This window comes from Sceloporus undulatus, chromosome 6 (genome assembly GCF_019175285.1).
Source record: "Sceloporus undulatus isolate JIND9_A2432 ecotype Alabama chromosome 6, SceUnd_v1.1, whole genome shotgun sequence".
Classification (NCBI taxonomy): Eukaryota; Metazoa; Chordata; class Lepidosauria; order Squamata; family Phrynosomatidae; genus Sceloporus; species Sceloporus undulatus.
The window spans coordinates 4,663,862-4,689,126 of record NC_056527.1 but is presented as its reverse complement, the minus strand read 5'-3'; the positions used below and the strand labels follow the sequence as shown (position 1 = coordinate 4,689,126).

General features: G+C 42.9%; 1 protein-coding gene across 1 annotated transcript in view; it reads right to left on the bottom strand.

Annotated features, from left to right (window-relative positions):
* Positions 1-3,195, bottom strand: part of WNT3A (Wnt family member 3A) — a 38,604-nt gene extending 35,409 nt beyond the window's left edge. Inside the window, exon 1 of the mRNA XM_042477272.1 lies at positions 3,054-3,195. Within this exon, the coding sequence (XP_042333206.1) occupies positions 3,054-3,180 (127 nt within the window). The 5' untranslated portion in view covers positions 3,181-3,195. The remainder of the gene's footprint in view (positions 1-3,053) is intronic.
* Positions 3,196-25,265: the final 22,070 nt, after the last annotated feature.

Sequence of the window (25,265 nt, the reverse complement as noted above, 5' to 3'; positions counted from 1 at the left end):
AGATCCATAACCCACTTCTTCAGATGTGGGGAGCATTCTTCAGATAAAACATCTGGGGGCCGGATCAGTTATCAATCAAAATGGAGACTCTAGTCATGAAATCCGAAGGCTAAGAGTGCATCTATAATGTAGAAATAATTTAGTTTCACACCATTTAAACTGCTGTGGCTCCATCCTACAGAATCCTAAGATTGGTAGTTTTGTGAGGCATCAGCAGTCTTTGACAGAGAAGGCTAGAGGCCTTGCAAAACTACAAATCCCAGAATCCCAGAATAGAACTACCACATTTAAAGTGGTGTCAAACTGCATTATTTACACAGTGTACATACATCCTAAGAAGACTTGCAAAGGCAGCTATGAAGGATCTAGGTAAGATTCTCAAGTGTAAAGATATAACACCGAATAATATTTCTGTATGAAAGCTGGACAATAAAGAAAGCTGACTGGAAAACAATCAGCTTACTTGAAATGTGGCATTGGAGAAAAGACTTAGGGATAAGAAGGACCATGAACAAGACAAATAATTGAATCCTAGACCAAATCGAGCCTGAGCTCCTCATAGAAGCCAAAATGACCAAACTGAGGCTATTGTACGTTGGACATAGCATGAAAATATGTGATCCCTTAGAAAAGATGATAACTCTGGATAAAGTGGAAGCAATAGGAAAAATAGAAGGCCACTTTGCAGACAAATGTATTTAATCAAGAAAACGACAGCCCTAAGTTTGCGAGATCTCAGCTGCGCTTACAGAGCACCATCTCTTGGCTAGCTTTCCTTTAAAGGGTCGGTGCCAACATGATGTAGTGGTTTGAGTGCTGGGCTAGGCCTTTGGGAAACCAGGATTCGAATCCCTGCTCAGCCGTGGAAATCCCCTGGGAGATCTTGGGCGACATGTAACCTTTCTGTCTCAGACAAATGCAAACGCAGACCCCTTCTGAATAAATCTAGCCAGAAAGACAACAACATTGGTTTGCCTTGGGGCACCATGAGACAAAAACAACTTGAAGGCACACAACAAAACCAAGCGGTCCTGATGGCACAGAACAGAAGCAACCTGGAGTGTCAACTACCTTGTTAACATTGGCCCTTTATGAAACCGCCACTGATGCCTCTGCTATTCCTAACAGTTTTGTGATGGGCCAGGGTTCATAAGGTAATTGTCACCATTGGTACTTCTTGCATTTTAATTTCCTTCTAGTCTCAGTGCTAATAATCCAGGCTCCCAAGACTTTGTAGTATTGTATTTCAGCCTGGGCATATATATTTGATGCTTTAGGTATCTGAGTAATGGCATATCTGCAGTGTAGAAATAATGCTGTTTGACACCACTTTAACTGCCATGGCTCCATCCTACAGAACTCTGGGATTTGTAGTTTTGTGAGGCACCAGCACTCTTTGGTAGAGAAGGGTAAAGACCTTGTAAAACTACAAATCCCAGGATTCCATAAAATGGAGCTACAGAACTTAAAATTAGTGTCAAACTGCTTTATTTCTACAGTGTAGAAGCACCCTAAGTGGTCCTAAACCCATGACAACCCATGCTACAATAAATTTGCCAGTCTTTAAGGTTTCACAGAACTCTTTGCAATATCTGATGTAGCATGCAAGAATCATATGCCTCATTCCTGTTGTCCATCCCACCTGGAGTCGATCTACTAAATCTTTAGCTGTTTGTTGGCTTGCCATTCAGCAGTTGATTGAACGGGTTCATCTTGCTAATCTATTGGATCAATGCAACAGAATCAAAGAATTGTATATTTGGAAGGGATCTGGGAAGTCGCATATGCCCAATGTGCAGAAACCCACGTTGAAAGCATTTCTGACAGATGGCTATCCAGCCTCCGTTTAAAAACTTCCAATGAAAGTCATCAGTCTTCCAAGAAAGTAGACTTAACTCTGTGACTCATTTGGGAATTCATCTCTTGAAAATCTAATCTGTGATGCTAATTCTCACCACAGAATGCTTGTGAAAATCACATGGTCTTAGCCAAAGCTGAGTCTGGCATACAGGTGCCACTGCTGGCACCCCATTAGTGCAATATATGTACATTATTCTTTCCCCAACTACCATAGAAATTAGGTCTTCAGCATTTATATTGTCAACTGCACACCATAGCTCTGACCAGTAATGTTCCAGTCCCTAATTCTACAGCCACCATCACTGACCCACAGCCATTTTGCAAACTTGACCACACATTTATGCTGCATTGGGCCATAACTAAAGCTACAACTACAGTCTGGCCAGGATCCTGTGGGTGTCTTATGAATACATATGCTTCCTTGTAGAAATGTTTAGGCATTATATTTGATACTCAGCATCCACATTAAGTTCAAGGTTGTAGAGATGAAGTGGTGCATGCAATGCTATTGTGCATGGGATTCTCAGTCAATGCCCATCCATCTGCTGCAGCTGAAACTGGCAACAGGACTTATTTAGTTGTATGTTTGGTTGTGCTTCAATTGCTCATTCAACAATAAAATGGCATGGCATAGTAAATCCTCATAACTCTGCATGCAGGGATTCATACTAAATCTCACCAAACATTCACTGCCTCTGACTCCCAAGCTGGTTAGACAGAAACAGAGAGAGGCTGCATCTACATTGCTGAATTAATGCAGTTGGACATTGCTTTAACTGCCATGGCTCAATCCTACGGAATTCTGGGATTTGCAGTTTTGGCATACATTAACCTTCTCTGCCAGTTGGTCTATGACCCTGGAGACCAGGGTTCACATCCCTGTGTGGCCATGGAAACCTGCCTTTGAGCAAGTCACCTTCTCTCAGCCTCAGAGGAAGAAACTGGTAAAACTGTCTCTCAACAAACCTTGCCAAGAAAACTCCATGATAGGCTTGTCTTAGGATCACCATGTCAGATGAAGCCATGACAGTTAAAGTAGTGTCAAACTGCATTAATCCCACATTGTGGCAGCAGCCAGAAACCATTGCACATTTCTCAAGAATTTTCACCAGTTAGACTCTTGACTTCTTCCTCTTCCTCTTTCTCCCTTCTTGTCTATCTCTGGCCAATCTTTCAACCAAACCTTTACTCACCTTTGTCCAACACGGGTCCAAAGATAGCCAAACTATCATTGACAGTCGTGCAGTTCCATCGCCTCCCACGAAACTGGTGCTGGCATTCCTGGATGCCAATCTTCACCCCTTCAGCTACGCTGGGCATGATCTCCACGTAGTTCCGGCAAAAGCGGAGTTGCTTGGGCACCAGGCCAGGAATGCTTCCACAGAGAATGGGCTGGGTTCCCAAGGAGGAATACTGATGGCCGATAGCCAGGGACCTGCAGAAAGAGAAAGGACGAGAGCGGTCATTCCCTTCTCCAAGCAAGTCACCCTTGCCCACTTGTGATAGCTCCACCAAAATAAATCGCTTGGTTCCTTCCCTGATAACCATCAGTCTCTCACACTTAACCTGTCTATGCAAATCTGGGAAATCCCACAGACAATCCTCGGAAGATAAATGTGGCATTTCTACTCAGGTGTTGCCTTTGGGCCTCAAGGAAACGCGCATTCCTGCCCAGAGACATGTTTATGGCAGGTCTTCGGTGCACCATATTTTGTTTTGTTTTGTTTTGTCTGTTTGTTTCCCTTTTTAATTTATGGCTTGCAACTAGTTTGAACCCGCCTTTCATCTTAAAACAACGGGGCAATAAATAACAACAAGAAAAGAGCCAGAATATATACTACAAATATCATACAGTAGGCATATATTGTACCTAATATTGTACCTACACCACAACTCAAGAAGCAGCTTAAATTGGGAACCACAGTTCAAGGGGGATGTTGGCAGGCTGGAGCATGTCCAGAAGAGGGCAACCAAAATGGTGAAAGGTCTGGAAACCCCCAAGCCCTATGAGGAGTGGCTTAGGGAGCTGGGTAGGTTTAGCCTGGAGAAGAGACGGTTAAGAATGACATGATAGCCCTTCTCTGAATCTCACCAGTCATGGCAATATGTTGTGAGAAGATATGGGACAGGGCCTTTTCAGCTGTGGCATCCCTGTTGTGCCACTCTCTTTTGAGGTCCCATGGGTGCCATTGTGGCTCTCATTCCAACACCAATTAGAAACATGGGTTATTGAGGCATGTGCCCTCACAAAGGATGGAGATATACTGGATTGCAAATGGATGTTAAATTTCCTGGACTTTGAGAATCTCCCAGTTGCCACATGGTCAGAAGGTGCAGTTGCCAGCCTGCAAAGGATACCCCTCCATACCATCAGAACTGAGAACAAAAACTGCAAAATGCAGGCATACGACTAATATCTTCATTTCCCCTCTCTTGTATGGTTTGTAACACCTTGCCTGATGAAGAAGCTGGTGGGATATCAAAAGCTTGCAACATGCATATTGGGCATTTTGCTTGACCCAATAAAGGTATTGCTATTTGGTGGATTTCTGATGTCATGGGTTATTCACTAAATCTTCTGGAACCACATTAGTTTTACACAAATGTTTGCATGTACCTGGCTTGAATTGGGTGAGACTGGATGGCCTTTGAGATCCCTTCCAAATCAATGATTCTATAATTCAGTGATTCTATGAAAAAGCATTAGAAACAAATGTGGTAATGATCTGAACAATCAAACTATCTTCCTAGATATGTTTGGGGAGGAACAAGGGATAGCTGTGTTGGTGCCAGTTGACCATCATAAAGAGGGCATTGCAGAGTCTGGGAACCCAATGCAAACAAGACCTAGTAATTAATTAGTAAGTTGTTATTAGTAAATAATAATAATAATAATAATAATAATAATAATAATAATAATATCTTTAATAGTATTTAATACTTAAATAAATGTGCATCAAGGCAGAGAACTGTAACAGATTAAAATATGACCCAAAATATCAGTTAAAAACATATAATACCAGTTAAAACACAGCCTCAATTTAAAAAAAAACATATAAGACCAAAGCAATCAGCCCACCATTTGCAATTCATAATTTAAAATTCATAATTTAAATATTCATCTGGACAGGACTGGTCTTTAATGCTGTTTTAAATTCGGACATTGTACATTTGCCACTTACGAAGGTGTTGGTGTCAAATAACAGAGAAGCCAGAGTCAGAGTCCAACGCTTGGTTCCATAGCCCTGGCTGGGAGATCTAGTCCATCCTCTCTGGAAGGTTGCATTATTCCCATCCTGGAGGTAAATGGTACCTGGGCAATTGTCACATCTGATCTATGCCATTCCTATTTCCCCCGAAGCTAGTCTGTGACCTGGAGGTGAACCAGGAGAGTCCACAATGGGTGTCTGTGGGGGTTTTTTGGATACGCGCTGGAATTCCTTGATCCTGTAGACAAGGGCTGAGAGAATGCCACCTCTGCCTGACCCTGCTGCTCCCCCTAAATCTCCTGGCAAACTGACATCTGTTTTATGCCAAGGGATAACTACCTATGCATCACATCAACAAAAGAAGGATGATTTTAAAAGGTATGGATTTCCCTGGGTTTGGCACAGGAAAGGAACTAGTTACAGTTGTAATTTCACCTCCCTCTTGGAAAACTGTTAGTTACTGCTCTTGTTACAAATTTGTAAAAGTAAGTCTTTTATCTCAAAATTAACTGTTACAGATCTAACACTGAAGCTCACTGGCCTATACTAGAAATAATAATAATAATAATAATAATAATAATAATAATAATAATAATAATAATTTATATACCACCTTTCCAAAAGATCGAGGCAGTTTACAAAATTACAAAAGCAAATCCATAAAATACAGTAAAATACAATACAGTATTGTACAGAAAGAGCCTTCTCCTCTGGTGTGAATTCACTCTGCATTTTAGTACAAACTCTGAAGGAAATATTCAAGGTGCTGAACCCAGTTTTGGCTAATTGCACACCTCCTTTAAAGTTTAGAAAGAACACCACTGACTTGGAAACAGTCCAGTGTAACAGGTGCTGCCTTGACATTTACAACAGAACATGAAGCACGGCACAAGCCGGCACTAGCACCATGTGATATTCCTCCTCCAACATTCAGCAAGGCCATATCCCTGTAACAATTTAAAACATTATAAAATTTATAGTCCTACCTCAAGGAGGAGGGATTGGCTCCATCTGCACTGTAAAAATAACCCAGTTTGACACTGCTTTAACTGCCATGATTCAATGCTATAGAATTCTGGGATCTGTAGTTTGTTGTGGCACCAAAGCTCCCAGACAGAGAAGGCTAAATGTCTCACAAAACTACAGGTCTAAGAATCCCATAGCACTGAGCCATGGCAACTAAAGTGGGGTCAAACTGGATTATTTCTGCAGTGCACATGCAGCCTTTATCTCTTATTCAGTCACCATTGTAATGTAACTTTGGTATATCTTTGAGAAACTAATTACAATCATATCTTTCAACCTATCTATCATTTATCTATCCATCCATCTATCATTGATGATAGATAGATGATACATAGATGATAGATCGATGGATCGATAGCTCAATAGATAGATAGCGTCTGATATTGGAAGCTAGTACTGTACTTGGATGGGAGACTACCTACAAACCCAAGGTACTGTAGGCTAGATTTCAGAGGAAGGAACTGCAAAACCACCATTGACTATTCCGTGCCTAAGAAAACTTTTATGGGGTCACCATAAGTTGTCAGGCAACTTGAAGGCACACAGAGAGCCACAGTATAAAGCTTTGAGTATTGGTGAATGGAAAGGCACACTTATTTTAAAGAAGTAAAAAGCTATCCAAAAAGTGCATTGTGATAAGGCTGCAGGTCTGGGCACACCTCAAGAACGGTAGATCCCTCCCTTTTCCCCATCCCACCTTCCAGAAGCACCTTGACAAGCTAAAATGGGGAATTTGCTGATTAAGGATTTTGCAAAGAAATGCAAAATAAATACAGTGGTACCCCGGGTTACGAATTTAATTCGTTCCGCCGCCGCGTTCGTAACCCGAAAATCTTCGTAAGCCGAAAAAAGCCATAGGCGCTAATAGCGAAAGCCGCGATTTCGTGCGAAAAAGCGCCGAAAAGCACCAAAAAATTTTTCGTAACCCGAAATAACCTTCGTAACCCGGAACAGTTTTTTTCAATGGATTTTTTTCGTAACCCGGAAATTTCGTAAGGCGGCGCATTCGTATCCCGGGGTACCACTGTACATAAAAATATTGGAGACTTGACAGTATGAGGTGACATCCACAAGGCAGAGACAATTCAACGCCCAGAGTCAGAGTTTTTATTTGCAGATGGAAATCTCCTATCTCTTCTAGACATGCCTGGGGCATTTTGATATACAGCCCTGCTTGGGACCCTGTATCCATTGATGCCAGGGACCATCACTACTACTACTCCCCAGAGTTGGAAAAAGTCAGTTTTCTGAAGTATAATTCCCCAAATCCCACAACTAGGATTGTCTGTTGGAATCTGGGGTGCTTTACCTCTTCAAGTGTGATGCCCAAAACCAGACACAATATTTTAGATGCAGCCTGAGCAAAGCAGAATAGTATGGTACTATTGCTTCCCTCTAAACACTGTACTCCTTTTGATGTAGTCTAGAATCACATTGGCTTTCTTAGCTGCTGCATCACACTGTTGACTCATGTGGTCTACTAAAAAAAGACTCCTAAATCCCTTCCGCATGTACTGTTGTCAAGCAGGTATCACCCACCCTATATCTGAGCCTTGCATTTTTTCCCTACCTTACATTTCTCCCTGTTGAATTATATAGCGCAACCACTGTGTACCTATAATATATAATAATAATAATATTTATTTATTTATACCCTGCTCTTCAGCCAAAAGGATATCAGAGCGGCTTACACATTGTTAATTAGACCTCTTGGACTGAGTGTTGTCTCGGTCTAGGTTTTGGCCACTCCCTCACTAACCCCCAAAACCCTTATTTATAACTTTGTATGTTTTTAAATTTTATATTTGTAATTTTAAAAATATTTTTATGATTTCAATTGTTGTTTTAATCTGTTTTATATATGTTGTATATCTCACTTTGGGATATGTTGTATATCTCACTTTGAATCCCACTTTGGGAGAAAGGTGGGATAAAAATAAAATAAACAATAAATAGTAATATTTAGGGGAAACTCACTGGGCCCATCCTGAAATGGGAGACTTTGGATCAGTGATGAAAAGCAAGTCGGTCAAAGTGTAACGTGAAAGGACGCGATTCACACATCTTGCAAAGAACTGCTCTAACCTGAGATTCCTCTCTCCTGCCCTGAGGACTAGGAACAAGGGTCCAAACCTTGGAACTCAGGACAAGGAATGGAGATCTGGCAACCATAGTCTGTGGAGTTCTCCTTGAGCCTTGACTATCTTAATCAATGCAAACTAATTGGATGTAATTTCTAGTAAAGTAGTTTGAAAGCAGCCTCCATCTGGGTCCTGCCCTAAAAAAATGTAGATAAGCATTAGGTCTAACTGCCTCCCCAGCTTTTAACTGGATTATGAGCTGCTTTGGAAGAGGATCTTGTTTTGCATTTGTGATGGGTTCCCCAGGTACCAGAAAAATGTCTGCCTCGAACAAAGTCATGGAAGGAGAAACATATATAAATATATAAATATAACAAATTGATTTTTCACTTGCAGGCCAGAGCATGCTGTATAATTGGAGGCATTGACTTGTCAACGTAGACCGGTCAGACCCGACTCGAGACATACCTTGCAGCTCTTTATGGAACCATAAACATTCCCCTGCTCAAAACTCCCTCCCTCCCTCCCTCCCTCCCTCAGTTAAAGCCCTGAAAAATCTTTTTGAGTTCACTTTCCATAATCTTCTTAAATTTGGAGAAGGGACATTATTGAATCTCACAACCAGTGATAGATAGATAGATAATTTTACATCCCAGAAGAGAGATGGGCAAAACGTGGCCCAGGGCCATGTTTATGGTTGCCCCAGATCTCTCTAATGTTTTTTTCCCTGACAAAAGAGGGCAAGTTGCTGCTCTTGGAAACTTGAGTGAACAGTGTGTGGGTGGCTATGTGCCTTGAAGTTGCCTGTCGACATATGGCAACCCCAAGAATTTCTTAAGGTTTTCTTAGGTAAGGAAGCTACAGAGGTGGTTTTGCCAGTTCCTTCCTCTGAAATACAAACTACAGCACCTGTTATTCCCTGATGGTCTCCCTTCCAAGTACTAACTAGGTCTGACCCTGTGTAGCTTTCCAAGATCAGATGGAAAATGGCCCCTTTAGGGTATTTGTATATATGTACTTTCAACTCAACTGTGCGCTTATGGCAATTCCATGAATTTCATAGGGTTTTCTTAGGCAAGGAATATTCAGAGGTGGATTTGCCAGTTCCTTCCTCTGAACTACAGCCTACAGTGCCTGAGATCCCTTAGTGGTCTCCCATCCAAATACTAACCAGCACTGTCTCTGCTTAGCTTCCAAGATCAGAATGGATCTCTGGTACCTTCAGGGTAGTTAGGAATCCCTCAAGGAATGGTGATGGAAAGGCACTTTTAAATAGGTTTCAGGTCCCCACTGATGTAATTCCAAAACACCAGTTTTTCCAAACGGGAAGTAGAATCCAGTCACAGCGCGCTCTCTCTCTCTCTCTCTCTCGCCCTCTCTCTCAGTCTCCCCCCATCTCTCTCTCCGCTCACTCTCATCTCTCTTTCTGTGTGTGTGTGTGTGTGTGTACCTTTAAGTCATCTTTCAACTTTTGGAAGCCCCATGAATTTCATAGGAATGTCTTAGGCAAGTAATACTCATAGCACCTAATATTTGATGGAGGTTTCCCCATCCAAGTACTAAGCAGAGCTGACTCTGCTTAGCTTCCAAGATCAACAGGCTGTGGTGCCGTGTGTGTGTGTGTGTGTGTGTGTGTGTGTGTGTGTGTGTAATTTAGGCTATTCAGGAAAAGATAATAATGCTTGGTAAAGTGGGAGGCAGTAGGAAAAGAGAAAGACCACATTACAGATGGATTGACTGTGGATGATCAGAGGTTTTTGGAGGTCTCTTTCAGCAAGGGACAAAAAAAGGTTCTTGTTAGAACATTATTATTATTATTATTATTATTATTATTACTATGAAACTTTATATATAAAGTGCTGTAAATTTACACAGCGCTGTACATACAATCAGTTATGGGCATCTGTCAGGCTGGTTTGCTTGTGTGTTCCTGCATGGATGAAGGGAGTTGGACTGGATCACCCTTGAGGTCTTTTTCCAAGTCTCTGTATCAATGTGTGCCCCAGCTATCCTAGATTTGGGGACTATTCTACCACTAAATGTTGCTGATGGGTGCAATTTTGTCAGTGATGGCTTCTGCATCAGGAGATCTGTGAACCTACTTCAGATTTTAGGTAGGTTTCAAAGAGCTATCCCAGGTCCTGAATGTATTTGGGGGTCTAGTGTTCAGCACCAGAGATAGCTTCTTCCATGGGCAACCTAAAACCTGGGATGGAGTCACTGCCCCACCAACATGGGAGTCACCTGCCTCCGCTCAGTTTTGCTTGGTAAAGTCTTAGCAGGGACTTGGATGTTTTGGATCAGTTTCAGATCTGTTTGGTCTTCCCTTTGCCCTTTTAATCCTCTCTGTAACAGGTTCCTAACCAGCCAAGGTGTGTGAGAGGCCATTTCTCAAAGCGATTACTACATCTATAAATACGCATGTGTAAAATCAGGGGGTAGGAAGGCACAGCCTGGAGATGTGTCCCTCAAGGCTGGATGTGAGGCCAGCAGGGTCCCCAGCAACCCTCCCCAATTTTCCAATACTTTTTAAGAAAACATTTTTAGCCTAAAATGCCTCCCACATCTTTTGGTTAACTTGCAAATGGACTAAAATATCTGTTCTGGGCCTCAAATGGTCCAGAGGAACCTTCAAAATGTGGCAAAATTGCTTTCCACAACTCCGGCGGGCGATGGGGAGAGGAGGGTGTTTCATTTTAATCCACTTTTCTTTTGACGTTTCTTTTAAAAATAATGGGTGTGATGGGATTGCGGCGCAGTCTTCCAAGGGTCTATGGTGGGCCAGTGCTGTTATCCACCCTAGTTTTAAGTCACACTGCCCAGCATTGCACAGATGAATACCGGGACACTTCAGGCCAAGCAACGCAAGTGTGTGGTCGAGACAACAAATGTTAGGAAGCTAGGTCAATCTGCAGCAGTTAGCTTTTGCCTGGTTTGCCTGGGAAGAGAAAGATCCCACCCTCTCTTCTCCTCTAATTCTACTGAGTTAATTTACAAACAACTCTTGCATTTTGAACTCAGTTTGCAGCAACTGAAGTAACTGAGGACAAAGGGCGAAAGAGAGGCAAGGAGAGAAAAATTAGGACATTTTAAAGGCAGCAAAAAAAGTGGGACAACAATTGGGACTGTCCCTGCCAAATAGGGATAGTTGGAGGGTATGTTAGATACACAAACCATCACACATATACACCCACATCCCTGCACATTGTATAGGGTTTATGGAGGTCCATGGTAGTCTATGGATTTTTAAAACAACCAACAGAGTTCTTCTCCTGCATACATTCAGGACTGATGTGTGTTTGTCATTTTTGGAGCATCATAGCTTTCCAGTTGTGCCTCTTCTTCATTCAAAATCTTAGACTTAAAATGGAAAAGCACTCATGCAACAAGAGACACAGGTAACACAAAGCAAAGAGGGATCGCTTGCAAGAACTTCAGAGCAGTAGTTCTGAACCTTTGGTCTTTCTGGTGTTTTGAAATTCATCTTCTAGAATCCTTGATCATTGACCAAGCTGACCAAGCCTTCTAGGAACCGAAATCCCAAACACCTGGAAGATCAAAGGTTCACAGCCTCTGCTTTAGAGGATAATGTGTAATCATGATATGCATCAAACAGCGCACTGACACCCATATTTCTCAGAACACCTCCCCTCTTTTTTTCTTTCAAATCCTTTGAAAGATGCTCCCAAGCCACAACAGACTCACACTGCCCAAAATGTGGCCCTAACAACACATAGGAGATCGGAAGGCTTTGAAGGCATGAATAGGGTTGCCAGATCTTAGGGCCTAACCCTAGGCCTCTAGTCATCAGGGCAAGGGGAAGGAATCTCAGAGCAAGAATGCTGTCTTGAAAAGTGCAGACATATGTTTTCCCCTCATTGGTTAGACTTTGTAGGTGGGGTTGTTGGTTTTAGGTTAAATGGTATATTCTGTACAACTCTGGTACACTGTGCAAATGTAATTATATTATGCACAGTGACATCACCAAGGGATGTCCCTTGTAATACCACCTTTGTAACAACATCAAGGCCCGTGACATCACAGAGCACCTTTGCTTTCAGCCACAACTCCAAGTTCAACCAGCTGCAACCTGGCACAAAAGAGGCAACAATTTCAATTACAGAATTTGAAGCCCAAGAATTTGTTTTGAGGACCACAACTGAGCAGAGCATGCAGCCAATGACACATATATAACACCGGTCCTTGGCACATTGGGGGAAAAATAATTGCCGATCCTCAACCTGAAGCAACACATGAGCTGACCTTGGGCAAGTCACACTCTCTCAGCCTTAGTTAGATGAAGGGGATGGCAAACTTCCTTGGAAATACCATCTTTCCAAAATAATGCTGCAATAGGATTGCTATAAGTAAAGGTTGACTTGAAGGTACACTGTTACAGCTGTTGTTGTTAGTACAGTGTGCCCTCCAAGTTCGCAGGGGTTAGGGGCACAGGATCCCTGCAAAACTGGAAAAACCACAAATAAAAAGCCACTTTTTTTAACCTAAGGGAATACCTCTCTAGGAATTTCTAGTCCTCCAGCGCAATTCTATGGTTAACATCTGGCTGTCTATTTTAATTGGATTATTTTAATGTATAATTTTTAATTGTTGTTTTAGGGGAGGGGAAAACGGGGATAGTGGGATTATGTATGAAGTTATGTATGTCCAGGGAGAACATATTAATCAAATCTGTGAATAATCAAATCCACAAAAGTCAAAGCCGCAAATGTGGAGACGTGACTGTACTTAGTCAGCTGGGAGTCAGAAATGTTTGTTGGTCTGCCTTCAGATCATCCAGATATTTGGATCACAGCTTGCAAGTCATTTTTGGACTACTGTAACCATGTTGACAGTGGGATTTTGGGAGCTGAAACCACCCCAAAACAATTTTTCTGAGCTCTGACCTGGATCTACCTTCTCCACATCCCTGCTGTAAACTTCTCAAAAGAAGCCTTGCGTGCTTCCTTGCACGGGAACTGGACTTCCCTGCTCCCAAAGAGCCTCCGGGATAGTTACTAATTAGAAAAAAATAGCATATTTTTGGGTCATCGTGTTATCTTAGCTCATCTTTATTACCCTCGCGATTATTGCTAATGGCGAAGGAGGCCAGAGGTGGGGTAGAAACTGCACCCAGGTTTTCAGACAATGATCTGCAATCACCGAAACGCATCACCTTTTTAGTCGCTAGAGGGGCTGGACATGAGTGTGCATCCAAGCATGCCTGTCCCTTTGGATGGATGCTTCACTCTCTTTGTTCTCCCAAAAGTGCAGGAGACATCACTTCGCACCTCGCAGGTGACTCAACATGCTGGACTTGCCTGTTGTCTCTCATCACCAGCTTCCAATTCAGGAAATTGGCCAAATCGCAGCTGTGAGGACAAGTCAGTACTTTGCCAAACAGATGTTTGGTAGTGTGGATGGATTTGCCTGGAAGGAAATCCCAAGGTGGATTTCTGAATTTCCTTAAAGAATGTTGATGACTCAAGGCAAACCCAGGGGCGGGGGGATCACATAAGTCTCCAGATGTTATTGGACTGCGTGTCCCAGCATTCTTCACCCTTGGTTGTGCTGGAAAGGGCTGCTGGGACTTATAGTCTGATCATATCTGGAGAGCCACACGATTACCACCTTGGTGCTAGAGAAACCATAAATAGCTTACCTCAGTACTGACTGCAAGCTAGTTTATTGGAGAAAACCAGAAATGTTTGGGTTGGCAGGTTGGTGTAGTGGTTTGGGTGTCAGGCAAGGATTCTGGGTGGCTGAGGTTCAAATCCCACTCAGCCATGGAAACCCATTGGGTGGCTTTGGGCAAGTCACACTCTTTCAGCCTCAGAAAACCCCATGATACGTCTCGCTTAGGGTCACCATAAGTTGGAAACAACTTGTTGGTACACAACAACAACAACAACAACAACAACAAAAACAAGGTTGGAAAGTGGGGACTAGCCCAGGCTATGAGATTTCAGGGCCAAAATATGAGACGAAGATATGACTGCCTATAAAGTCACAGGGGGCAATGCAGTGGTGTGTGTTAGCAGAGGATTTCTGCAAGGTAGGAGCTAGATTAGATGGCCCTTTAGGGTCACTTCCAATTCTGCAAGTGTATGATTTGATGGAGTTTATCACATGGGACGGATCCCGTGCAGAAACTTGTTTTAAAGTGAAAAAAACCTGCAAAAGTGGGTTGTTTTTCACACAATGTTCAGGGTTAAACAGAAATTAGAAATAACCAGCAAAAGCAGGTAGTTTTTCAAACAACGTTTGTGTCAATGAGAAATAATGTGACATTAATCAGAATGCAAAGTCAACAAAACCCATTCCTTTTTACTTTCAAGAACTTCCCGAAAGTAAAAACGAGTGTGTTTTGTCGACTTTGTGTTTGGATTAATGTCACATTATTTCTCATTGACACCAATGCGTCTGAAAAACAACCCGCAAAAGTGGATTTTAAAATCCCATTTCTGCATGGGATGTAACCAATTTGCTTCCAATTTGCCTCCTTGTAATAAAGTCGCAAGTCACAAAAGTGCCGTTTCAAGGGGAAATCCCTAGTGATTTCAAAAAGGAGGATACATTAAGTATCTCTCCAGGTTGCACAGAGTATGTCATTTGACTCCTGAGATTGAGGTTGGCTCATAATGCTGTATGGTGCTCATTTTTTAAGTTTTAAGGGCATGTATATAGTTTTTATTTTCATTGTTTTAATGTGTTTTAGTATTTTAACTGTCTTAATATGCACTATATTAAGTGCTTTTATTTTTATTGCCTTTTATTCTTTTAACGATTGATGTTTTAATATTGTGCTAGTTTAATTCTATTTTAATGTGCACTTTTATAGGTTTTTAATCGTACCGTTTTAATTTGTAAGCCGCTTTGTGTCCTGATTTTGAGAAAACAGTGGGATATAAATAAATATCACCATCATGATCATTTTAAAAAATAATGGCAAGTGGTGTCAAACTGCATTATTTCTGCAGTGCAGATTCAAATCACAATTGCGACATTATTGCCATGATGGTAACTCTTCCCCACAGTCTACTCAGTTCAGTAGCTGATGCATACTCAGCAAAGTAGTTGATGTCTATTGCTGGCCAATAATTATTAGTTTACTTGTAATGCCAACACAAAATTATCAGCACAACCATAAATCCATCACTATAATACACAAAAAAGTGATCAGTCAAAAGAAACCCTCACAGAGATAAAGTAAGTTTTCCAGCACAGTATGGTTATACATTTCCCCCTTCTTTTCCACTGAATAATTCTATTTTTTTTGAAATGTAAAGTGCAAAAGATGTGATTCAAATCATTCAAGTAAAAAACAGCCAGCCCAGAAAATGTAAAATAGATATATACTTGTATATTTCAAGACAATGCACTTGCCCTGTGATTCCTCCCCCTCCCCCTGAATAAAGAAGAACCAGCTCCAGGCCAAGAGATCTGTGAGACCTATCTGGGACAGTCATACTCTCAATGGCAATGGCAATGGCAAACCTCTTCTGAACAAATCTTGCCAAGAAAACTCCATGGGTCACCATAAACCAGAAATGACTTCAATGCAAGAACAACAAAAGGTACAAACTAGAGAGACAGTATGGTGTAGTGATTTGAACCATTAGAATGCTGGACTATGACTCTGGACACCAGGGTTTGAATCCCCACTCGGCCATGGAAACCCACTCGGTCGCCTTGGGCAAGTCACACTCTCTCAGCCTCAGAGGAAGGCAATGGAAACCTCCTCTGAACAAATCTTGCCAAGAAAACCCCATGATAGGCTCATCATATGTCACAAATGACCTGAAGGCACACAACAACAATGACTGGAGTGTGTGGTGGTGAACTTGGGCAAGTCACACTCTCTCAGTCTCAGAGGATGATAAAGGCAGCTCCCTTTTTGAACAAATCTAACCAAGAAAACTCCATGATGGGTTCACATAAGTCAGGAGTGACTTGAAGGAACACAACAAGAAGATACAAACCATGTCCAAGTACAAATGCGCAGAAAGAGAAGGTATGGCTGTCAGAGTGAGGTAGAAATGGGAAGAAGGAACAAAGAAGGAAAACAGAAGGATAAAGATGTGTGAGGTCTGAATGCCTTACATTACCTATGGAGGGTGATCTCCAAAGTATCTGAGAAACTTGGGCTTCCACACACCAAACAGACCATGATCCATAGCAAGCAGGGAGAGAACTCTCGTGCTCCTCTTCTTCCATTTCTTCCTAAATCAAATTCATCAGTTAAGAAGGTGGCAGGAGGGAGCGTCAAAATTAGCACCCACCCAGTGGGTTATTGGCTTGATGGTGCATAGACTCACACAAGGAAACCTGTTGGGTGGCACCAGATGGGGAAGTGCAAACAGTAGCGAATGGGTATCCATCTCTGCTTTGAAAAATGGGTATTTCCTGGAAAATGGGTCTCTGAGGGTCTGCTTAGATGACATGGTTTGAAGTTAGCAGATTTTGATTGAACATTAGAAGGAACTTATTCATAGAGAGAACAGTTCAGCAACAGTTCAGTTGTCTAAAGAGGTAGTGTGGTCTCCTTCTCTGGACATCTTCAACAAAAGGATGGAGAGCTACCAGCTGGGGATACTTTAGCAGGAGATCATGCACTGGGCAAGTATTGGATGAAATTCTGTTCTGCAGGGACCTCTTATAATATGCCTAGAGATCTTAGCTGAGATACTGCATCTCAGGGTGAGGTGCATAACTTTACAGCGATGGAACTACATCACTGGCATGATACACAACCATGCTTGAGGATTCAGCTAATGAGCAACAAGGCACTCACTGTACAAGATGGCTCATCATATGTCACAAATCTGCACTGGGGGCTCTCATTGTTTGACAAGTCAGCCCAAAAGGTGGGGACATTTTGATGGCTGGGCACAGGGCACCCATGACTTTAAAATGCCATCGTTCTGGATTCCCAGTGCCCCATGGCTCTGTTGAGGGCCCCCCCCCCCTTGTGCTGCCATCGCACAAGGGCATCCTGCCCCAGAAAATGCCAAACTGCTGTGCATCATAAATGGTTGAGCAATGGTCACACTGCTCGCTCCATCTGTGTAATGGTCACAGCTATGATGCCACAGCTATGATAGTCTTCTTTTCCTGGCAATACAACCACAGTTCAATGACACTGCTCCAAACTGTGCCATCTCCAAATGGGTTTATGATGTAAATTCCCAAGAAGATGCCCTATGAGATGCTCCAGGAGGCTTCTTATATTCAATAGAGACATCTTTATGTTGTGCTTAGATGTCTTTTTATGCCCCACAAGATTTTATGCTCTTACAGGTCTCCATTCTACATTCTTGGAGATCTTCTTACATGCTTAGGGGTTCTTTTATGGAGTTAGGAGCTGGAAGGGTCATGTTCTATGGACATTTCTCACTCTCTTAAGTCTTTTTATGTTCTGGGGGGGAGTCTTCTCATGTGCTTAGGATGGAGAGAAGGCACCTGAGACCCTGGATCAAGGGGGGCGCAGAATCCAGCCCAGCACCCAAACGCCACTCTGCAGCACATCTCCCACGCAAGCTTTCTCTCCCAAAGTGAGTACAGAAGCTCTGGCCCTTTGCCAACTGGTGATCCATGAGTACACAGCTGCTGGCTCACAGTTAGAGGGAGGTATACCAGCTTTGACATGCCTGAGGAGGAGCAGGCAGAGGAGAAGGAAGAGTCAGAGGCTCAGCATCAAGCCTGTCGCACTGCACACACCATGCCAAGATCCCATGTGTGTTTACTTTAGAAACAAGAAATAAACCCACCCACCTTTTCTCCTTCCTCTTTCTTCCTTGTGATAAAAGCTACAGGGTCATTGAGTTTGACAGCCAGGTCTCTGTCAGTCCTCTGTGTGGTTCCAAAATTTTGGTCCTCCAGGTGTTTTGGACTTCAGCTGTGAGAAGCTCCAGCCAGCTTGTGCAACAGTCAGGAATTCTGGGACTTTCTGGGAAGGCCAGAAAGTCTGGGGGACTAAAGTTTTGGAACCACAAAGGTATGGTGGTCTCCCAAGATCAGGGATCATGGATGACTTCCCTCTTGGAGGGCTAGTGAATCCACTGGGACTTTTAGTCTAAACACTGAAGGAGATATCCTAGGCACTAAACCTTCTCCTTCCTGAAAAGATTGCCAGTATATTGGATAGCTTCTTTAAAGCTAAAGCCAGAACACAGAGCAACTTGGCCTTGAAACCCACTGAGTGATCTTGGGCAAGTCACATGCTCTCAGCTTCAGGGAAAGGCCATGGCAAACTCCCTCTGAACAATTCTTGCCAGGAAAACCTCATGATAGGTTCCCTTCAGGGTTCATCATAAGTTGGAAACAACTTGAAGGCACACAAGAGGAAGAAGAACTGAAAACAGATTCATTAAACCACTGACATGGAAGTCAACAGCAGTCCCCACATGATATTCTACCAAGTGACTTTAGAACAGGCTTCTTGGGAGAGAAGAGTAGAAAAGGAAAGGAATCTTTCCCTTCTCAGCAGACTCAGGCAAAAGCAAACTGCTGCACCCCTTTCTAGCTTGCCTATTCTTTCTCATTAGTAACTATAGCTGTCTTGACCACAGTCTGATGTCATTTAGCCACACATGTCTTGGTTTTCATCTGTGAAATGTTGGTAGGGATGCAAACAGCTGCCACTGTTGGGAAACACAATTGTCAGTAGGTTTCTGGAGGGAAGGATTGGTCTGTTGGAATGGAGGAAGCCCCAGCCCAAATATCCTCATCAAAGGTAGGAAAGCACCTCTGTACATTCCTCCTAGCTCTGCCACCAGCCACAAGATTAGAACAAGGTTAGAACTGCTCTGCTAGTTAACTTGGTTTATGTTTATGTTATTTTACATAATCTACTTTGCATAGGCATTATAGAAATCATCAAATAGCTAATAAAATGGCCTGTGAGAGGTTTCACCCATGCTTGGTTCCCCTGGTGCTTTCCTGGATTTCCTTCCTACTTTGACAGCAGGAACAGTGATTCATAAAGAGAGACAAGAGGACGCCTCTTCTTCAAAGGGGGAGTTCTTCTACCACCCAATATTAGAATTAAATCATTGATCTAATCACCCCCTCCAATAATCGTATGCCCCTTTTGGAAGTGAAGTGAGTTATGCATATATTTCATCGTTTACGTTTCATAAAACTATCTTCCATCTTTCCCAAGGCGCCTGAAAACAATTAGAAGCCAGCACATTAATGTCAATGCAATTAAAGGCAATAATAAACCCTAAACTAATAATAGCAGTGCTTCCCAGGGCTTGCCTTCTCAGCTTGCGTTCTTCCACCAAATGGATGGACGCCTGGAGCTCATGAGGAGCCTTTAATTACAAAATTAATTGTCTCCTGTAACCCATTAGCAGTTCTCAGTAAAGTCTGGGAAACATCCGTTTCTTGGACTACAGTACTCAGAATCCTCAAGTCAGCATGGTCCTTCTCACAGTGATACTGCACCAAGTTGGTGGATTCTGGGAGTTACATTCTCTCCAAGGAACTTTTCCAAGTTCCTTTTCTCTCACAGCATGCAAACATGCCTGCTACCGAACTGACCAGGGTTCAAATCCAGGCTTGGCCATGGAAACCCACTGGGTGACCATGGGCAAGTCACACTCTTTCTGCCTCAGAGGATGGCAATGACAAACCTTCTGTGAAAAGAGCATTTTCAACATCAGCTCCGAGACTTTGGAACAGTCTCCCTGAGGAGATCCGCTCGGCGACCTCGTTAGAAACATTTAGAAAAGCGATTAAAACCGAGCTTTTTAGCCGAGCATACCCCCCCCCCCGATATGAATGACTTGCCCTGTCTGTGTATGATCCCTGCCTTGTTTGTTGATGCTATTGTTACTATATGATGTTGTATATTTTATTGTTTTTAGCTGCTTTTAATTGAATTTTTATGTAAACACTTTGTGCTTTTTTAGTCTGTAACCCTGCTTCGATCCACTGGGAGAGGCGGGGAAACATAAATAAATTTTATTATTATTATTATTTTATTATTATTAAAAGACTTGCCAAGAAAACCCTGTGATAAGTCAGAAATGACTTGAAGGCACACAGCAGCAACAACAACAAACCTAACCACAAACTGGCATTCTGCAGTCTTTCTACTGTAGTCTTGTTGCTGATTTTCAGGTGAGTTTGGGATTACTTTCATGGTGCATGAGTTGCTACAAATACTCTGGTTGGTTAATTGAACAAACATAGGATCCAAACTTCCAAAAATAAATTACATTTTGCCATGAAAATTACAGCAAACTTGAAAAGTCTTCTTCATGGGGAATTTTTCTTGGTCTCTGAACCAGATGTGTCATTAGGGCGGTGCGAGGGTGCCGAATGCACTGGGTGAAACCCAGAGAAGAGTTGCACACCTACTGGGGCGGTATACCCAGTGGGACTGGCATGGATGCTGGGTGAGTGAGAAAGGGTCTCAACCTCCCTTTTCCTCTCACCCTGAAGCCATGCCAGACCCTGAATGTGAGACCCTATGGTCCCAGCCCCCATAGCGGCCATCTAGCCAGGTGGGGGGGGGGGGGCTGGCCAGGGGGCAGTTGAGTAAGGCAATGGGCGGGAGGGAGGATCACCTCTCAGCAGCCCTTTCTAGGCACACGCACCAGGTGATGCCAAAGGGAGGAACACTACTGCTCTGAAGAAAAATGTCACCAAGCCATATTTTGATATGACTCAAGGGTGCCTGGGGAGGGGGAATAATGCCCCATGCTGTAAAATGTGGCCCAATTTTGTCTCTTCTGACATCACCATATATACTCAACTATAAGCAACCTCATGTATAAGTCAAGGGCAGGTTTTGGGGCCAAAATTATGGATTTTAAATGGCCCATTGAAAAGTTGAGGATCAAACCCAAGGTCACATAACAAAGGATGTAAAGGATCAAGCAAAGGAACACGATGCCAAAGAACATACAAAAATCCAGCTGCCTTGTGTTTATACTCACACTAAAGGAAGGATGGATGAGAAAGTAGAGGAGGGCCAGTGCTTCCAAAACAGATTACACCTTTGCCTTTCACCAGGGGATGGGTACCTTTTTAAAATAAGAGTTACATTGACCCATGGATAAGTCAACTCATTTGGGGGGGGGGTGTCAATTTTTTAACTAAAATTTCTATACTTTTAAATGAGTATAAACTGTATTTCTGGTCAGAGTACAAGCAAGGGAACCAAAGCCAAGTGCCATTTTCTTATCTTTCACATTTTTCTCACTGTGCCATGGGAAAGCAGAAAGTATCATTTGACTGCCTCATAAACCAACTATCCCAATTAATCCTCTGCCATCCTACTTTCCCAGCTGCTTTTAAAATATCCTGGTTTCTTTCTCCTTTTCCTCACTTTCCCCCTTTGTCCTCAGCTCGCTTCAAATGCAGCAAACTACGGCCATGTCTGCATCGGTCAGAATGCTTTGGGGGAAGCTCAGAGCATTCTGGTCCTGGAGCTGCCCTAACATCCCCCCATTACCCAACGCCCTTGGTCCTGATAGAAAATTCTGCAGCCGAAGTGCAGCATCCGAGTAGAAACAGCTACCATGTCTTCACCAGAGGGGTCTGTGACAATGGTGAGACCAAGAAAAGCCCTCCACTGAGGATCTTAGACTTGGAAAAATTCATATATCTCTCAGATCATGAAAGAGTGAAGTCTTGGTTGAGTTGCTGTAGGCTAGATCCTTCAAAACTTGTGGTCAAGCTGGCAAGAGTTATTAATGAGGTAGAACGCCCAGCCTGCAGCATCTGCTTTTGCTTGAATCTATTGGGAAGGGCAAGATATGTCCCTTACAGAATCCCCATTGACTCCCTGCTGTGAGGATAGGGAAGGATGTTATATTTGGCCCACACACAGCGGGCTTGAGTTCAAAGTGCAAAAGTCATTTTCACCCCATTGATTCAGCAGGGGAAGAGGAGAGGAGGGGACAGAATCTTGCCCTTCCCAGTAGACTCAGGCAAAAGTAAACTGCTGTGCAGCATGGGTGTTCTACTACATTAACGCTTGCCAGCTTGGCCACACTCTTTGAAGGATCTAGCATACAGCAGCTCAACCAAGAGTTCCCTCTTTTGCTACCTGAGAGACATATGAACATTCCTTCTTCACATCTGTACACAGCCAGCCCTCTCCACACTCTTTCTGAACCTTTGCCCCAGTCTCACTTTCTCCAGGGAGACACCTCTCTTCACCATCATACAAAGCCAGCCCTACCCTTGAGCAAAGCCAGGCAACCACTTGAAAGCAACCATGTTGGAGATGACCTTCACCACCTGGACATTTCCTCTTCAGAGCACTGGCTGTTCCACCATCAGCAATTAATCCAACAGGTATATTATACTGTTGGCCCTCTGTATTCATGGATTCTGCATCCATGGATTCAACCAGCCATGGCTTGAATATATTCCAACAAGAAAATAATTTAACTACATCATTGTACAGTGGACCTTGTTATCCTCTGGGATTTGGTTCCAGGAACCCCCGTGAATAACAAAATCTGTCTATGCTCAAGTCCCATTAAACACAAAGGCATAGCAAAATGGTGTCCCTTATATAAAATGGAAAAATCAAGGTTTGATACTTGAAATTTATACTTTTTAAAAAAACATTTTCAAGCTGTGGATGCTTGAATCTCTGCATAAAAAAATCTGTGTATAAGGAGCGCCAACTGTATATGATTTTGCCATGTTATGTAAGGAACACCATTTAACTACATCATTGTATATAATGGGACTTCCATATCTGTGGATTTTGGTATCCATGGAGTGGGGTGAAATCCTAGAACCAAACCCCAGTGGACACTAAGGGTCCAATGTAGTTGGGACAAACCAGGAGGATTCTGGCCATGGTTTAGTGGTCAGATTTGCTCCTTTTAGGAAATATAGAGAGTGCTTGTCTGGTGTAGTGGTTTGAGTGTTGGGCTATGACTTGGTTGAGCAGGGTTCGAAACCCGGCTTGGCCATGGAAACCTACTGGAGGACCTTGGCCAAGTCACACTTTCCTAGCCTCAGAGGAAGACAACACAAATGCCCTCTGAAGAAATCTTGCCAAGAAAACCCCATGATATCTTCGCCTTAGGGTTTCCATAAGTCGGAAATGCCTTGAAGGCACACACAACAACAGCAACAAAGGCTATATACGAGGAAGTGGTAGCAATGGAAAACTTGATTCACACATTGATTTAAATCCACTTTTTTTTCCTGGCTGATTTAAATCAATCTACTCTGGGTCAAAAATAGAAAAAGAAAAAGAAAAAGGAATGAGCTCTATATCTCCACATAGCCCTGTTGAGTGATGAGAGATCTCCGTTATGCAAGAGAGAAGGAATCTAGCCTTGAGGAAACTCAACTGGCAAAGACGCCGGTAATTCTTTCGACCTGGGTCACAAAACAAGTACTTGTCGGCAATGCTCCAGGAGGCCAAAAAGCAAATGCAAATATTGATTCACCAAAACAAACGGAGGACACCCGTGCCTGGGCCTTTCCTTCAGATATTTGACTCTGTGCCAGGGCGACAGCTGCTAAAACCAACCATTGGAGTGGCAATAGCAATAGCAATAGCAAATACATTTCTATACCGCTTACCAGTATACTAAGTGGTTTATAGAGTATAAGCTAACTGCCCCCAACAAGCTGGGTACTCATTTTAGCGACCTACAGAAATATGCCAGGCAGAGTTGACCTGGAGCCCCTGGCTGGTACTGAATTCACAACCTTGTGGTTTGTGAGTGAATGGCTGCAATACAGTACTGGAAAAAGAAGAGACAGAGGAGGACTGAAGAGTCCAAGGAGTGGCATTTCTTTGGTCACTCCATAGCACCTGAGTTATGAGACTTTCATAGAATAACAGCTGGAGTACAGCGTCTTGTCAGCAGATGACTGGGCAGAACCTAAGACAGTCTCATGCAGAACCATAGACAGAAGGTGCAGGGGAGCAAGGAAGATGGTGATGTCATTAAGCATGATATATTCTGCATCAAACATGGTTGCACAGAATATCCTAATCAAATAAAAAATACCAAGCCAAATAAACAAAGGCTTCATTCCCACTACCTTTTAAACCAGATCGCAAATCGATTTGAACCAGTTTAAATGACCATGGTTCGCACTTGAACTGAATCTCTGAAGTGATTTGGAGATGGGGGCCATGCACTAGACCCATTTAACCCGCATCTTTTTAATGCTGATTTTTTCCTGCATCTTTTTGGATAAATTGATTCCATTCAAGTGTGAACCAGATGCAGATCAGAATCATTTTAATTTGCCCTTTGGCCAGCTGGAGCGGGGCTATTTTGAATCGATTCATTCATCAATGTGAACCAAAAGTGGGTTATTTTATTTTATTTTGCAGCAAGAAAATGCAATCAGGGAAAATGTAGTCTGAACCACGCTCCACTGCCAAACCGATCCACCGATTTGGATAGCAAAGTGATTTATTTGTAAGTGGGAATGTGGCCAAGGACAACACACACACACACTTTTTTGAGACAGTGCTCTTGCCCTGAGCTTTTCCCCCTCACACTTAGGATCAAAGAAGAGGTCTAGGTCCTAGATTAGTAGGAACATCTTGACAGTAAAAGTGGCTCATCCATGGAACCAATGACTCAGAGAGGTGGTGGGACCTTCTTTGCACATCTTCTGAAAGAGGCTGGACAGCTACTTGCTGGGGATGCTGTACCTGGAGATCTTGCACTGAGCAAAGGGGTTGTACTTTATGGCCTCTGGGGACCCCTTCCAACTCTCTGATTCTATAATTGTCCATGACCACGTGGATCTCCTGGGCTCCTAAACATTCCTTCAAGTGGCTTGGCCCAAAGCCAAAGGAGTCACTCCCTTGCGTTAGTAAAAAGGGGAGACTAAAAAGGTCTAAACTATGTAGATGTATGCACGCCTGGATATATAATGCACACAAAGAACTGTCTCTGTGAAGACCAGTCCTCCTCTCATGTCCCCTTCTGCGCTCGCTTGACCAAACTGTGGATGGTTTCTTCCCCCTTTTGTTCCCTTGCCACGTTCCAAGGAGAAGACTGCTACCTCGGCTGCTATTGCTGCATATTTCAAACAAGCCTGTGCAAAGGATCAGAGAGGCTCTCCTTTGCACATGGTG